We start from the raw sequence: 16256 nt of genomic DNA on the forward strand, positions 1-16256 counted from the left end.
CATGAGTAAAATATTTACTTTAATTGTTTTTTTAAACAAATAAAAATGGTGGCACAATATCCCTGATTTAAAAAAATGCTATGATTGAATGGGAAAAAAAAGTAATTATCAAGAAGAACAATTTTTTGTTGGATTTTTGAATGAGAGAAAGATTACAAAAGAATTCTTTATACGTGGATTTTTCTAACTTTGGCAGGTATGCCAAAATTTTAAAATTACAAACATCAAATGAAATGAAATTAAAATATTAAATAAGGGGATATTGGTTTTTAATACTTACAACTTTCACTAGTCGGATGATATCACTCCCAACTTTCGATTTGTTACCCACCACTCTCAACTATCATCATATTTGTTTTTGTCACTCCCTTGTTAACAGGCCACCAGCGTCGTTAGTGGAGATGCTTATGTGGACGTTTTATGGATGAGTTGGCATGCCTACGTGGAAACTACCATTTAAAAAATCTTAATTTAATCTAACCACCCTTTAATAACAATAATAATAATAACCTAAGTGGGTCCCACCCCACCATCTTCTTATTTTTATGCTACCCCCACCGCCCACCTCCGACCTTCCCCTCCTTTTTCATTCACTTATACAAACCTACAACTAACGAAGCCGGTATAGATGTCGGGACGGAGGATGATGTGTTCGAGTTGAGTTTTCTCCTGGTAGTTTTCTTCACCGATTTTGGTCGATTTGAAGGGTTGGATGTTGTCAGTTGTGGTGGATTGCAATGGCGGGCGGTTTTCGATCACCTTGGTGGTTGTTAAGCTTTGAGTGACACAGAGATTACAAAGATTTAGTTTAATAGTGGAATTGAACGGTTTTGGAATGGATTTGAGAGTAGGGTTTTGAATTTTGAGATTGGGGATTTGAAATCATCGACAGAACCTAGATATAAAATGTTTTAAAAAACAACTCTTCTGACCATTTTATTTGATAATCTAGAATGGGAAATGAAGAAGAATAGCGAGATGGTTGGTGGTGGTTGCAGGTGGATGATGAAGATAAGGGAAGAAGAATGGAAGGGTGGGACCCACTCATGTTATTCTTATTATTGGATTTTTTTTTTTAAATTGTATTTTCCATGTAGGCATCCCAACTCACCCATAAAACGTCCACATCAGCATGACCATTAACGACAATAGTCATTAGTTAACGAGGAAGTGACAAAAACAAATAGAGTGAAAGTTGGGAGTGGTGGATAACAAATCGAAAGTTGGGAGTGATATCATTCAACAAGTGAAAGTTGGGAATATTAAAAACCAATATCCCTTAAATAAGGACCTAAATTGCTTTTGATAGCTAAAGAACGTGTCTAACCAATTAAGAAAAAGTTTGAATATTGCGAATCTTGAGTAGTATGCCTTGGATGAAACTGGAGGCATAAATGATTGATTTTGAGCTTGACAACCGGACGAAACAGTCTACAACCATTTGCCACAAGTCCAAATATGCAAGATCTTTTTTTTCATCTGTAGCCTAAGTTATGTCTTTTTAAAATTTAAACAAACGTTTCTACTTATCTCTATCAAACTAATCCATAAACAAGTATGCTAACTCTTGAATCAGCTCACGATCAATCACATCGTGTAAATGTGATCACAATTTTCACAACTATATCCTTGGAATATTTTATAACATGAGGAAAATAATAACTTTAATTGTTTTGTAAGCATAAATTTGTGTAATATATATCAAAGTATAATTATATAGGGTGGCACACCAACTTCCTCATCCTCACACCACACCTCTACTCTCTCAACCTCCATTCCATTAATGGCATCCTCACCAGAGTACTTACACTTCCAAAATCTCAGACCAATTAAACTCTTAGGCAATGGAGCCATGGGCACAGTCTTCCTTGTTCATGATCACCTAACCGATCCATCTGCTCACTCCAAATTCGCCCTCAAAGTCGTCCAAAAACGCTCCCTTCACGAAAAGTCCGACGCTGACCGCCGCGCCCGGTGGGAAGTTTCCGTCCTCGAACGGTTGAACCAGAAACCCCACCCGTTTCTTCCCTCGGTAAAGTTTAAACTCTTAAGTGTGTGTTAAGTGTGTGTTAAAGTTTAAACAATGGTCAATTGTGTCATTCTGTAAAATCTGGTACCGATACTGATACTGGTTCCATAATAGTCATGTCTATATGGTACGAGTACCATTACCCAATATGAAGTGTTGTAAAAATCCCGACTAGGCGCCGATTAATCACTTCACTGATTAATTTTGGGTTCATCAGCCATTTTATCGGTCAATGGCCAAATCTGACAACAATTACGATTAATCGGACTTAATAGGCTTTTTCTGATGAGGTTATGGCCAAAGTTGACGGTTTCCAACAAGATTCCGTTTAATATCAACGGTTTTCAGCGAAATTTGAGCAAAAATCAGCGGTTCCAGCAAAATTTTAGTCAATTTCTGACCAAAATGTGTTTTTGTATGTATAAAACTGAAAAAATACATATAAAAATGTGTGCGTGTATATATAAAACTGAAATTATACATTAAAGTTTGATCCGATTAATCGCTAATCCTTAACCTGTCGTCCGACTAGCAACTAACGATTTTTACAACACTATCAATATGCAACGGTACCAAAAATCCTAGTACCAAATCTATCATTTCAGCATGGTGCCTATACACTATGGGCACTAGTATGGGAACCGTACCTATACTCGTTACTAAATATTTATCCTAATATTATATACTTAACTCATATTTACATAATACTACCTCTAACGTTTATCTAACAACGTCGTGTTTTAACAGGTAATCGGGTCGTTTGAGAGCGACGAAATAATGGCATGGGCTATCCCGTTTTGCCCCGGTGGTGACCTAAACGTCCTACGTCACAAGCAAAACGACGGCGTATTCTCTCCATCGGTTATCCGGTTTTACTTGGCGGAAATCATGTGTGCATTAGAATACCTTCATACCATGGGGATCGTGTGCCGTGATCTAAAACCTGAAAACATTTTAATCCAAAATTCCGGTCACGTGACTCTCACCGACTTTGACCTCTCACGTGCCCTTACTCCAAAGTCTTTGATTACGTCATCGGAGTCGGAGATTAATAATAATAATAATAATAATCACCGGAAGTTTACACCGTTTGCTAAACTGAAGAAACTGAACACGTCACGCGTGTCTCCGATGATACGTCGGACTGCGAGTTTTTACTCCGGCGAACGGTCGAACTCGTTCGTAGGAACGGACGAGTACGTGGCGCCGGAGGTCGTCCGTGGCGACGGACACGAGTTCGCCGTGGACTGGTGGGCGTTAGGGATACTATCATACGAAATGTTGTACGGTACAACTCCGTTTCGCGGGAAAAATCGTAAAGATACGTTTAACAGAATACTCACGATGCCGTTGAAGTTCACCGGAAAACCAACGCCGTTGACGGACTTAATCACGAAGCTACTGGATAGAGATCCCACGCGCCGGCTAGGGTATGGTGGTGGCGCGTGTGAGATCAAGCAGCACCCGTTTTTCACTGGATTGCAGTGGGACCTGTTAACGGAAGTTGTACGGCCTCCGTTTATTCCGTCAAGGGAGGACGTTGAGTCAACGTCTAAAGTTAGTTGTTTGACCGTAACGGAGTATTTTGAGAATCTTAGGCAGCCGCCGTTAGTGTTGGAATCTCCGTCAAGAGATGACTGTGGATATAATGTATCGTTCACGGAGTTTTAACGGTAGGACGTTAAGGCGGCGTGAGTTAACTGTTAAGTAGGTGAGGGGTATTTAGGGATGGTGTATTTTGTTAGGAATTGCTTAATAAATTTCAATAATTGAATATAAATAAAAGTTATATATTTTAGTGTTTGGAGTATTACAACAGCCTATAAATAAAGGTTTATAATGTTTTAAACAACTTTTGACATGATAAAATCACTTTTTTGCCTTTTGGCTTGCGTTATTAGCATAAATGTGGTGTGGGTAAACTACGTTTAACTAGATATTAAAAAAAGATGTGATTGGTTATTAGTGAGGTGGGCCCTAACTTTTAAGCATCTTGTGATCTTGAACGTTAACCGGATGCCGCATATGGGAAGGAAAGGGAGGGGTGTGAAAGAAGTTGGCGCTGCATAGTTGATTGGGGTGTTGTGGTTTCGAGGGACGTTAATGACTTAGGTGGCTTTGGCGCCAGCCATTGCGCTTCCCAAAACACACAGTCAAGTTGTTTATATGAACCTCAAAGGTTCACATTCCTAGCGGGCTCCTAAATTATTGAACCTCAAACAAAAGGAAATAAACTAATCATGCTTACTCGTTGGCTAAAACAATTTGAGTTTTTAATTGATAGTTAAGTGCTTTGATCTAGTAACATAGTGGATTCTTGATTTAACGAGTTTGATTTGGTTTTGATTCTTGTTTTAACGAGTTTGATTTGGTTTTCAGAATGCTATTGTTTTCTTAATGACTTCAATGGCTCTCACTTGCTTAGGATATTAGATTCTCCCTCATCGTATGCTTAAAACACTTCAAAATTTTCACTTGGGTAAAAAGTTTAGATAAAGTGTTGTTGACATCAAACATCACTATCCACATGAAACATTGTAACCGGTAAACCTTATGACTTGTTAATGAGATGTTCCATCAAAACATCAACATTGTAAAATATCTCATAAATGTGTAGTACCATTTTATATACGGTGTCTTATTTTACTAAAGTAATATTTAAAACTAGCATGTGGACTGTGGAGTATAAGAATGCAATAACATTTACTCGGTTTCATTAGTGTACTTTTTCCTAAAGTATCAATATTGGTCAGCATATATACTTTTTGCTTAAAAACATCATTAAACTTGTGAAAAAATGGCGATAGAAATAATAAGGATGAACTTTACTGTTTAAAATTGATGAGTTGACACTTTGTGGTGCCATATGCTTATTATAATTCCTAATTGCTTTTATTTATATTTCTAAAACAATAAATGTTGTAATATCAAAGTTATAAGTCACGAAAGAAAGAAAAACAATTGCCATGTTTTTCCCATGAATAACCACCAAATTAGAACATCTTGAAACGAGTCCGTCGATCTCTTGGACACACACGTGAAGGGAAGAAGGCTCCGGAAAGAGCAGACATCATATGTTACCATGAATGGTCAGCGAGAGACGCTTGCAGATTTTATAAAAGGGGAATGAAAGAAAAAAAAGAGAAGGTTCATGAGTAGTTTGTGAGATAGTTTTCGAAAAGTTGATGTGAAGGTTTGTATATTCCCGAATTTTATCAGCTCTCGAATACTAAGGTTGTGTGTTGTGGGATAACTAGCAAGAGTTAGTTATCACGTCGATAATGGAGTTTTAACTCTTAACTAGTGTGTTGTCGGTTAACTTTGTTTAACTAATATTTAAAAAAAAAGAAAAACATAATTAAAATTAAATAAACGTGTGTGTGTATGTGTGTGAATATAATTGGTAAGTTTGAAGTGGATTCCACCTATCAAGATTGGATAGCGCCACCATGGGAATGACGCTAGAGGGCAAAATGGTGTTGGGCGCCATCATCGTAGAGTGTTGTGGTTCAACAGCTCCATGGGAGGCTGACTAGGCTCATAACACCTTTTTCTTTTCTCCATGACAGAGAGTCTAAATAATAATCAATCCATCAATACACTAGTACTAGTTATGCAAATGACTTGACTAGTCTTGTTAGGTGTTAAGGTCTATTTTCACAAAGCTATAAAAAGTAGGAACTAATATGATTAGTTGACAAAATTTCTGAAATTACGGGACTGAATTTGATGTGTTCGTGTTAGCCTTCCCCACTATCTTGACTTATACAAAAAGAAGCCGTCCACGAAATATAAATATAGATGTAGTTATTAATGAAAGTAAACATTTTCTTAAGAACAATTCTCGCTTTCAGATTCTAGAAAACTCCAGAAGGATTTACTCTTTTTACTCAAGTTTCCAGTGAAGATCAAGCACTACTTTATTGCTTTTGTCTGCAAAGTTTCAAGAAACGATAAACATGTGAAGAAGATATAAAAGAGAAATTTTTATTATCTGAATTACAATTACAACTAACTAGCTAAAAAACAAACTCAAACTATACATATATATGCACGCTAACGCGGCCGTATATGTACATACAATTACACCCGTATAAGAACATACACAAGCGTATATGTATATAATATACGCCCACATTGTCTTACTTGTTATTTTAATTTAGGTTTTATGAATTCTTTATTCAGTTATGACATAAATGAAATGTGAAATTCTTACGTAGTCTATTCCCTCTCGAATGACGAATCCTGTAATTTTAATTAAAGAGAGTATCTTAAAATTCATAAGAAATTTGCTTGTTTATGTGCCATTTCATTCTATGCTCATTTATACTCCAATAATCATGTGATACCAATTAAATTTTAAATGTACACCAACAAATTTTGAGTATACAATTTTATATGCAGTTATTACTATATAATAAACAGGCAAATTTTTAGAAAAGTTAAGAATACATTTAGTCCTTCGCTTGTGTAAGGTACTAATTAAACGCTTAAAAAAAACACAAGACATAATGTCATAACCCCTATTTTAGATACATGGGCTATAAAAGTTGACTTAATTTAGCTGGCTCAAGAGCCGGTCTAAATAAGAACACCTGTAAATAAAAATAAGTAAAAAGTGGGATATGATATGCATACTTCAACTAAGCATTTGATAAAAACAAATACAAACTTGTATTTTAATTAACAAGTTTTATTATGTTTTTATAAGATTTTCTTAAGGAAAAAAGTATGTGAAGTAGGTGGTGGGGTTCCATATATCCAAACCAAGAATACATCCTTCCGACAGACTCATACCCACGATTGGGTTGTCGTGAAATATAATACCACTATGGCAATAATAAGGTTAAAATGTCATCGTACCTTTTAAGCTAATCCAATACTAATCGAGTGTAGATCCTGCATTCATACATCATGTTGCGGTTGTTGTTGCCTTATCATATACACAGTAAATTTTTTATTCATAATCGGTTAATTATTATGTTAAGTATTTATAAATGCGCGTCACAAATATATCACTTATGGAAATAGTTATCTTTGCGTAGGGTAGTTCACATGGGTGGATTCACAATTTTCTTCTATTGGTGTTATTCTTTTTCATTTCAATAATATCTATCAACTTAACGTATAAATTCTCAGGTTGGTTGTTCGACACTTTAAACTTGTATAGTATGCTAATCTAAAAATATTTACTTATAACCTCAAGTCGGTTACTTTAAATATTTATATAGCATTTATAAAATATATTCAATATATACGTGTGTAAGAAACTAAGATAGGCAAGTGTAATTAAAAACATATATAAAATATGTGCCGAAGAATGCTTGAACTCATGACCTACCACTAATAGAGAGACAAGTGAATGAGTCGAGTAACTAACTACTAGGTCAAGAATAGTGAATGTGTACGTTAAGTTATGATAGCCATCTATTACATGTATGGGGTTGTCGAAATATATAATGTCACTCGAATTTCGAATGCAAAAAAGTAAACATGAACTTTTTTTTACCGGATCAATATGCCACCGATACCTAAAGGGTATGCCCATCCGTGGTTGTCCGTTGTTCACAGACTACAGTGGACCGAAACTAATAAAACAAAAGGTAACGGGGATCTACTACCCAGTTAATACACATTTTTTGGAACAACACTAATGCACATCTAAATATCTAATAACCTATTGATACACAATTGACAATTCATCATGGAGGTGTACATGAGCCAACTTGTGTATAGCTGGCCCATGGTTCAAACCGTCAGGAGTCAAGACACACTCATAGGGACCATTTTAGATTCTTCGTTTTTATTACTAAAAAGTTATTGCACACACCTTCAAAATCAACTGTTGTTTTCACCAATTTGTCCAAAACTATGATCCATCAATTCACGGACTCTTATTTTGTAGACAACAATTTTAAGTGCACATTCACGGATCTTAATTCCACTAAGGGCATATAGGTTTCAAGCACCTCTAGCTATACCGGGGCAGATCCAGTGTTTGGTCAGGGGAAGCGTTTACACACACTCAAGTCCATAGTTTATTTTATAAATTTGTATATATTAGGTCCAAAACCCAAGTGACCCATCCAAAAAAAATTTAGTGACCCATCCAAAAACAATTTAGTGACCCATTCAAAAGATTTTTTGAATGCTTGTGTAATTTGTAGCGTTGAAAAAGAAGCACTTTTAAGTGTTACGAATGAAACTGGACCGTTTTCAAAAGATGAAATCGCGTAGAGGTCAGTTGTAATATGTATTTTGTTTATCTTTAATGAAATTTATTGTTTACATTTCTATACGTAGTTTGTTTAATGTAAATTTTTTACTCGACCCGTTTCTGTTTGACCCGACCCATTTTTGTTTGACTTTTTTTAGTTAGAATTGACGAGTTCTAGGTTGAACCTTTTTTTGCACCCACTGGCTAAATTTTCTGAATCCGCCACTGTAGCTATACCTTTTGCGAAATGTGTATGTTATGTATACTACGGATATATATTTATATTGACATTGTACTTTTTCAAACGTCAACCCTGTGATACTTGAATTAAAGGGAAATAAACCATGATCAAACTTTGTGTCATTCCACGTGGAATGCATGATGAAACCTATTATTGTATACTATTGCTAAACCGTAAGATATTATTTATTATTAATCAACTATATTTATGAGTGCAAATGAAAATAATAACAAAGTAACATAACAAAATCATCTCCCTTAAAAACTGTAAATATTATTCCAATCAACCATAACTAATAGTCTAACACGATCCATTTGCTATATTCATTCCACGTTGATTCACATTCACATATTAATAGATGAGTATGCTTGATGAAAAGGAGTTTGCTGATATAAGTTTAAGGAGAAACTTCAATTATATCATGAAGAAAAACTTCAACTAAACCTTTTAATTTATCTCACATTGATTTTACACTTTTACTTCGACTTTATAGACATCATAGTACTAACGCGGCCCTAAAACTTTTACGTGTAATTGATAGACATCATAGCTCTTAAAAAGTAACCGAAGTAGTCAAAATAAACCTTGAATCCACCCCTATCAGTAACAACCATATCAATATCTATAACTATAAGAGGTTGCTTGGAAATCTCGGACTGAATTATTGAAAGGCCGCACTGATTAAGAGATAGCTTTTGAATCATTGGGATGTCTTTGAAACTTAACTATTAAGAGATTTCATAAACCATAAATTAAAGAAAAATTTCTCAAAATGACCCTTTTTAAGAGAGAGTGTGGAAAATAGCCATAAATTTCAATATATTCCTAAAATGGCCCGTCAAATTTGGACTGAGGAGACGAGATCTGGAAAAATCCTTAGGCCAATAAAATTTTGACAAGCGGATTTTTAAAAATATTGGGGGACCAGTCCATATTTTTCATTAAAAGTTTTTCTTAAAATACAGTCTTTTCCGACGGTCTTTTAATGTTTCCTAAAGGGTCCCCTCAACTTCCAAAAACATGGGAAATTGTGCAATCAAATCCAATCTTTCAAGATGCATTTAGGGTGAATTTGTATCAAGAAAACGAGTTAGTAGTTTATTTCCTATGTGTTGAAATCTAGTCCACACCTTCAAAATTTATTACTAATCCGTCTACACCGACAATATATTATGCGATTCCGTCTATTTCGACATGATCGTCCAAATAATATACATGAGTTATCTTCATCATCTTCCCATTAATACAACGTGCGGAACTGAACAATGCACTCGTTGCCGAACGTTGAGATTATGTTGCCGTCGTAATAGGATCCAACGAACCCGGGACCCATACCCATAACCTCCACTTGATCACCCCTCTTAAACTTCATGATTTGATTCAAGATTAGAGTTTGATGAAAATATGTGAATGGATTATTGAGGATTGAGGAAGATGATAGATATAATGTAAATATGGACGGACAAGTAAGAATATCCTACATACTCGTCTCCTTCGTACAAATTTTAAAGATTCGTGTCTTGAAAGACAAATTTGTAATTCCATGAGTTCAAAATTTGGACGGTCGAGATAAGAATCTTTAATAAACCGTCTAGCAAGACAACTTTTAAATATTAAGATTTCGTGAAGAATATGGACGGGTACCTCAATCTTTTTAAAAATATGATCCCCTTAGTTCAAATTTATCAAGTAAGTGTCTTGAAAGACAAAATGAAATGACACATTTTTTCATGTCTTTAAATGTGTAGGGGTTAGATAAGAAATTTAAATAATACGTCTGGGAAGAAAGCTTTGGAAAATAAATTTTAGTCCAAAAATATAGACGGGTCCCTCAATATTTATAAATCTATGGTCTTATTGGTACAAATTCACCCTACATGCGTCTTGAAAGACTGAATTTGATTGCACAATTCCCCATGTTTTTGGAAGTTGAGGGACCCTTTAGGAAACATTAAAAGATCGTCGGAAAAGACTGTATTTTAAAAAGAACTTTTAATGGAAAATATGGACTGGTCCCCCAATATTTTTAAAAAATCCATCGGATTTTTACACTTGTCAGAATTTTATTAGCCTAAGGATTTTTCCAGATCTCGTCTTCTCAGTCCAAATTTGATGGGCCATTTTAGGAATATGTTGAAATTTAGGGCATATTCCACACTCTCTTGAGAATTTTCCCTAAATTAAAAGGTGTTTTTTTATATAAACCAAACACACTATATTACCTCTTAATAAAAATACTATCAAACAATCCATAACTCTAGTAATAAAATATAGCTTTAAAACTCTAGTTGTTTGACTTGTTGAGTTGTTTCTATCACTTTTCCTTGAAAACCGTTTTAAGATTTTAAGATAGTGATTTGTCAGGCCCATATTCAGAATAATTAATTTGGCCCAAAAATTGTTGTGTTGAATGTTGATATTCAGCCCATGAGAAGACGTAAATTGCAAACCTACCTACCTAGCTCTATTCATGAGGGCCCATCATTGATTATATATTCTGCAATTATTTCAAAAGATATGGCAAAGCACTATAAAATCTTTGTATGTTTAATGCATCACTGTTGAGATATATATGTATGTGTTGGTAAGCTGAAGAAATCAATGAACGTATGATGTGGACGAGTCATGTTCAGATGATAGTAGTAGATTTTAAATTAATATTTATTTAATGAGATTTTCCATGAGAAATAATGAGGTATGAATGTTCAGAGGGAAGGAGTGGTTATGCTGGTAAGGATGTATGGTCAAAAAATGGGATGGTTGAAATCTCATCATATGATTCGAACTTGAGTAACGGTGTTTAGTGAGCCAAAGGCTTATCACATATCCAAACACCATTTTAAAAAACAATAGACATCATAGGGACGTGTTCGTGACATGAGCTTAACATTCGCTACGGACACCCACATTTGTAGTGAAGAACGGGACCGGACATGGTGGTTGGGCCATGGTTGGGATGTTTTATTTTTTCTTCTCAAGTTTCAAGAATTTAAAATAATTTACTTCGATATATAAATGTTTGTATTATTATATTAAACTTGTTAAATTATAAATTATAATACTCAAGTTCGAATCATATGATGAGAATTGATTGTTTTTGCAACAAAAATAAGTATACAAGTTTGTGAGTTTGTGAAATAGAATATTTTTGTGAAGGATGAAAGATTGATTAAGAAAAAGACTTTTAAAAATACAGATATATCACTAATTTGACTTCACATCATCCAAAACGCGCGCGCTCTCTCTTTCTCACGGGTTACCTTTCCCTTCTCTCGCTATTTCTTTACTTAGACCAATAATCCAACCTTGCATAGCTCCTCACTTTCTTCTCTCTTCACTCCCTCAACACAACCATTTTTGGCGTTCTGTAGCGATGGACTTTTGCTTGTCGCTATTCCCATCCTTCACCCCTCTCTTGCACAATGCAGTCATCGCCGGTGTCAGAGTGGTGAAATCCTCAACAATCATGTGTTTAAAGAACTACCAATAAGTATGGCATGCTAAAAAGTTATAAGGTCGTTGTAAGTATGATAACACTACAATGCAAATTGCTTCGATGGATCAAACAAAAATAAAGCAAAAACTAGTTTTAAAATTTTGGCGGTGATTAGTTAACGATCACCAATGAATTACCATCAATGGAACAATGTAGCAAAAGAGCCTTGTTCATTTGGACTCGGCATCAACATATGTCTCTGACCATTGACCAGCATGCCAATGCGAAACCACCACCAGTCCACCTTGCGTAGCTCACACGTCCCGACCACTATGGATAGCATTTTGAGGCCATGGCGAGAAACGAAAAGGGAAATAGAATACAACACTTAATCCAGTCTTGAGTACTACTACTATACAACAATAACCTATAGTTACAACAATGGAGTTTCTTATTCCCATATCTATCCATCTATATTCACCACTGCAGGTGCATAATATTATTCCTAATCATCCCAACATATTTCAAGTTTCACCTTCTTCCCCTCCACATATCATTTACAGAAACAAGACATGCTTATGCCTAGACTCATTTTACAGCTTCTGTTTATGTGCACATGTGCATTTTGCATGATTCTCTGTAAGTGTCTGAAAAATGTTTAAAAAACAATACATAAATAGTCGTATTTGCAAATGATCAAAATAGTTATGAGTGTTTTATTCATATGTCATACCTGGGCTTCTTTCTTAAGCTCTTTTATATAGTCAACAGCTAAATCCAACATGTCTGCCGTGTTTGTTTGCTGCAAGTACCACATTTGCAGGCTTTAATTATATGCATACAATGACGATAACAATAATAACATTAAAATTAACTTTTATAAAACTTTAATCTTACCTTGTCCATATTTGGGACAAGCTCTTGTAATTTCCTCATTCTTTCACTTATTCGGGTCCGTCTTACCTGAAAAGATCCAAAAAGAGCATTCAATTGTACGTTCACAGCATATGAATGACAACAAACATTTTACATACTTATGACATGATAAAAATTTCTCAGTTTGACACGAACCCATTTGACCCGTTACTCAACCCACCCGACCCGCCATTTTTCAAACATATTTATTTACCCTCTCGGCAATGCTTCTCGGGTGAGTAGCACAACCCCGCTTTGCTCGGCTCCTTAAGGGCACAGTATCCTGAAATTGCATTAATTTATCCAACTCAGCAGTTCTTGCAGGCAAACTCAAGTGATGAACAAGTGAAGTAGGAGGACGAATTCTCGCCACATCATTATGCTGCGTAGGAAAACTTATAATCAGGTTGAAAAAAAGCTAAAACAATCATCTACCATACAATTTTTAACCATCAAATACCTGATTTTCAGAAGAATTTAAACTTGACAGCTTACTATGATCACTTTCTCCAAACTCTTTCAAGAAACTATCCGATAAAATATCACTATCATCCCAAGAACTCGAACCAAAACCTCCATCATTAAGTTCACCTTTCATTTCCATAACTTTCGCCTCGTTTTCAGGGATACGAGGCAGCAAACCAGACGAAAAACCCGCGTCATTCTTCAACCTCTTTGTTATATTCCCCGCACGAGGTCCAAAATCATCCATCGATCTCATCACCGGGTAACCTATGAATAACATAATTAATTTCGAATCTTGATAAAGTTCTTGTAAACTGTTCATTAACAACAAACAAGAGGCAAGTTGAGCCTAAAAAAATTCAAATATATATATAAATTATATATACTCATATAGTTATATACCATCCACTTGCAGTAAGTAATAAACATCTAAAATCAAGATAATTGCTTTTGTTGGAAAGTACATGTATTTATCCTTTTTTATCTACAAAATCTTACCTAATTTAGGGTTCTATCAATTATCAAACAACTGTTCATACCAAATTCAAGACTCAAATAATTTTCCCCAAATAGTTTATTCAAGAGTATAATAATTGACTGTCCTGCTACTCAAAATAAAACAAACATACAGACAAATTCAATTATTGCAAATATGTAACAGAGAGAAAGTACCATTGTCGAGATCTAAGTGAGAGAAAAATCCAGCCGGTGAGCTACTCTGACGAAGAAGATTATTATTAATATTATTATTATTAGTATTAATATTATTATTATGATCCGATTGAGGTTGAAATTGAGTTTGATTTTGATAAACAACCGGCTGCTGCTGTTGCTGTGACTGTGAATCTGAATAAACCTCCTGCTTTACAGAATCCATTAACTGTTTCTCAAAACCCCCAAATTGGCTCATAATCGGGTCCGTTTCGGCGTTAGAAACCCTAGAATTGAAAAACGGGTCGGTATCGTCGTCTCCATACAACCCGCTGTTAATCAAATCGGAGAAGTAAGAGCTCGGTGCGGATCTGTATCGGGTCAACCCGGAGTTCATACCCGATTGTTGATTGTGGAGATTTGGATCCATTGGAAGTGAATTGAAGTGAAATTGAGTAGTATTTAAGAGATTGAAATGAAGGTGCTAGAAAGAAAGCAAAGGTAGGCTGACTTTAATGGTTGAATATGCAAAAATAGAAAGTTGCTAAAAATAGCATAGGGGTGATGATAATAAGAAGAAGAAGAAGAAGAAGAAGAAGAAGTAAGAGTGGGTGATGAATAATATTATGAAATGGTGTGAGTGCGAATGAGAAGTGAGTATTGAAGGGTGTAGAGAGGAGGAGGAGATTCAGGTGAGATTTGTGCACGCATGTGAATAGTGTTGGGAACTGAGGGTAAATAATAATAATACTATTATTATTATTATTATTATGATATAGTAAATCTATTGATGTTACTGTTTTACCGTTAAACCGTACTCGGTAAGGTTTAATATATAGTTTTTGTGGGTACTCGAGTACAAACTGACAAATAATGTTCACGTGACAGAAATTCGTTTTAAAAGGAGGATTCCTATACACATGTTTACATCAATCTGATAGGGTACCATCAGTTAAATAGACGGATTCTTCAAACGGTAGTTTAAAGGGTAGGATGTCAGATTATAATAGGCTGCTTTTCTAATGACCGTTTGAAGGTTCGTCAAACGATCATTTGAAAAGGCCCTTTATGCTATAGTAGTATAACTGTTTGTCTCCATATGGTACCCGTCGCCTCTCGTCACTCCACGCTGACTCTTTTAGAGAGAAGGTTGTAAATGTAATCACTGACTTAATTAGCATGATACTTGTTAGTAAAATATATATTCTTGATGGATAGCAATGAGTGAATGCATGGTGGTTTAGTTAACGCTCACAAAAACAACTATAAATCTTTCTTGTGTTGCTTTCTCTTTATCTTTCAACTTGTTTACTTATTGTTTTAACCTATAAGTTTTTCAAGAAATTAGTTGTGAATAAGCGGATATATTAAAAGATTGTCATTAAAATTAAAAATAACTTATTTAACCCTTCTAGGACTACAAGATTTTCACCACTTTAAGGTATCCTAGTTTCTTCCCAATTGAATGGTATGCATCATTCTCATCTTCATGATCTAATGATACTAACTTTTATAAAGTTGGTTCTCATGAGCATATCTCTTTATTGCTTTTCGATTTTCGAAGCTCTAACTAAAGTTATTAACACCCTAGAAAGCATAGGAAATAACTTTCTATGATCCATTGTACAAGTCTAATGATTAAGTAGAGTCCGGAGTGGGAAGTTTGAAATTAATCAACTTCACTTTTCTTGCTAAGTGGATGAGGAGGATGAAAGTAGAGGAAGAATCTCTTTAGTTTAATTGTATCCGAGTAATCCATAACATCTCTAATAGGGATTACATTAGAATGGCTAAGAAACATTATCCGTTACTTGGTCTAAGATTGTAAATGTTAAGAAGTTGTGTGAGTGCGTATGCCGTGTTTTATTTCAAGGATGTTTTCAAGAGAAAGGTTAGAACAAGTTTCAACATCGGATTCCAGAAAGGTACTAGGACTGGAAGTTTTCTTTTAAAGCTTTCTTTCCTAATTTGTATGAAGTGATGAAGTGATGTAATAGGAAATGGGCTTAGAGTGGCTTGGATTTGTTCTCAGTGAAACCTATAACATCGACGCCTATGTATGTTACATCTTTTGTGCCTTTGGTGGTGACTTTCATTTGGCTGAAGTGAGTGCCAATCAAAAGTTTCATGTGACATGTATAGACTTTTGCAAAGTCATCCCCTCAGGCTGAATCTTCATTATGGAAGTGTAAATATTTAATCTTTAGATTGTTGGTTCTATAGTACTGTTGAAGAATCGACCAACCATGTTTTTTCTTTATTAAAAAATGAAAGCAGATAAAAAGACAGTTTTAGTGTGGAC

At 35.0% G+C, this 16256-nt stretch overlaps 2 protein-coding genes across 5 annotated transcripts; one reads left to right on the plus strand and one right to left on the minus strand.

The window, feature by feature from the left end:
• The first annotated feature begins 1706 nt into the window (after positions 1 to 1706).
• On the plus strand, positions 1707 to 3843 carry LOC143620147 (serine/threonine-protein kinase UCN-like). The gene is made up of 2 exons (XM_077091898.1): positions 1707 to 2032; positions 2777 to 3843. Exons 1-2 carry the CDS (start codon positions 1784 to 1786, stop codon positions 3698 to 3700), a joined length of 1173 nt encoding a protein of 390 aa, XP_076948013.1. The 5' UTR covers positions 1707 to 1783; the 3' UTR covers positions 3701 to 3843.
• Positions 3844 to 12283: 8440 nt separating this feature from the next.
• LOC143620297 (transcription factor bHLH130-like) lies at positions 12284 to 14466 on the minus strand. 4 transcript variants are annotated; one of them, XM_077091998.1, is made up of 6 exons: positions 13976 to 14466; positions 13299 to 13570; positions 13053 to 13220; positions 12821 to 12886; positions 12657 to 12725; positions 12284 to 12570 (listed from the first exon to the last, which is right to left on the minus strand). In XM_077091998.1, exons 1-6 carry the CDS (start codon positions 14382 to 14384, stop codon positions 12517 to 12519), a joined length of 1038 nt encoding a protein of 345 aa, XP_076948113.1. In that variant the 5' UTR covers positions 14385 to 14466; the 3' UTR covers positions 12284 to 12516. The 4 variants fall into 4 exon arrangements, with proteins under 4 accessions (XP_076948113.1, XP_076948115.1, XP_076948114.1 ...); XM_077092000.1 differs by having other exon boundaries at positions 12657 to 12747; XM_077091999.1 differs by having other exon boundaries at positions 12284 to 12747.
• Between the last annotated feature and the right edge of the window lie 1790 nt (positions 14467 to 16256).

The sequence above is a fragment of the Bidens hawaiensis genome, unplaced genomic scaffold, assembly GCF_021521415.1.
Source record: "Bidens hawaiensis isolate Kalapana, Puna unplaced genomic scaffold, B.hawaiensis_p1.1 tig00002553_1, whole genome shotgun sequence".
Classification (NCBI taxonomy): Eukaryota; Viridiplantae; Streptophyta; class Magnoliopsida; order Asterales; family Asteraceae; genus Bidens; species Bidens hawaiensis.

Coding starts and splice junctions, on each gene's coding strand:
- LOC143620147 (XM_077091898.1), top strand. CDS start 1,784: ATGGCATCCTCACCAGAGTACTTACACTTCCAAAATCTCAGACCAATT. Junction 2,033..2,776: donor CCCACCCGTTTCTTCCCTCG/GTAAAGTTTAAA, acceptor GTGTTTTAACAG/GTAATCGGGTCGTTTGAGAG.
- LOC143620297 (XM_077091998.1), bottom strand. CDS start 14,384: ATGGATCCAAATCTCCACAATCAACAATCGGGTATGAACTCCGGGTTG. Junction 13,571..13,975: donor TCACTTAGATCTCGACAATG/GTACTTTCTCTC, acceptor TGTTATTCATAG/GTTACCCGGTGATGAGATCG. Junction 12,726..12,820: donor TTGTCCCAAATATGGACAAG/GTAAGATTAAAG, acceptor TGGTACTTGCAG/CAAACAAACACGGCAGACAT.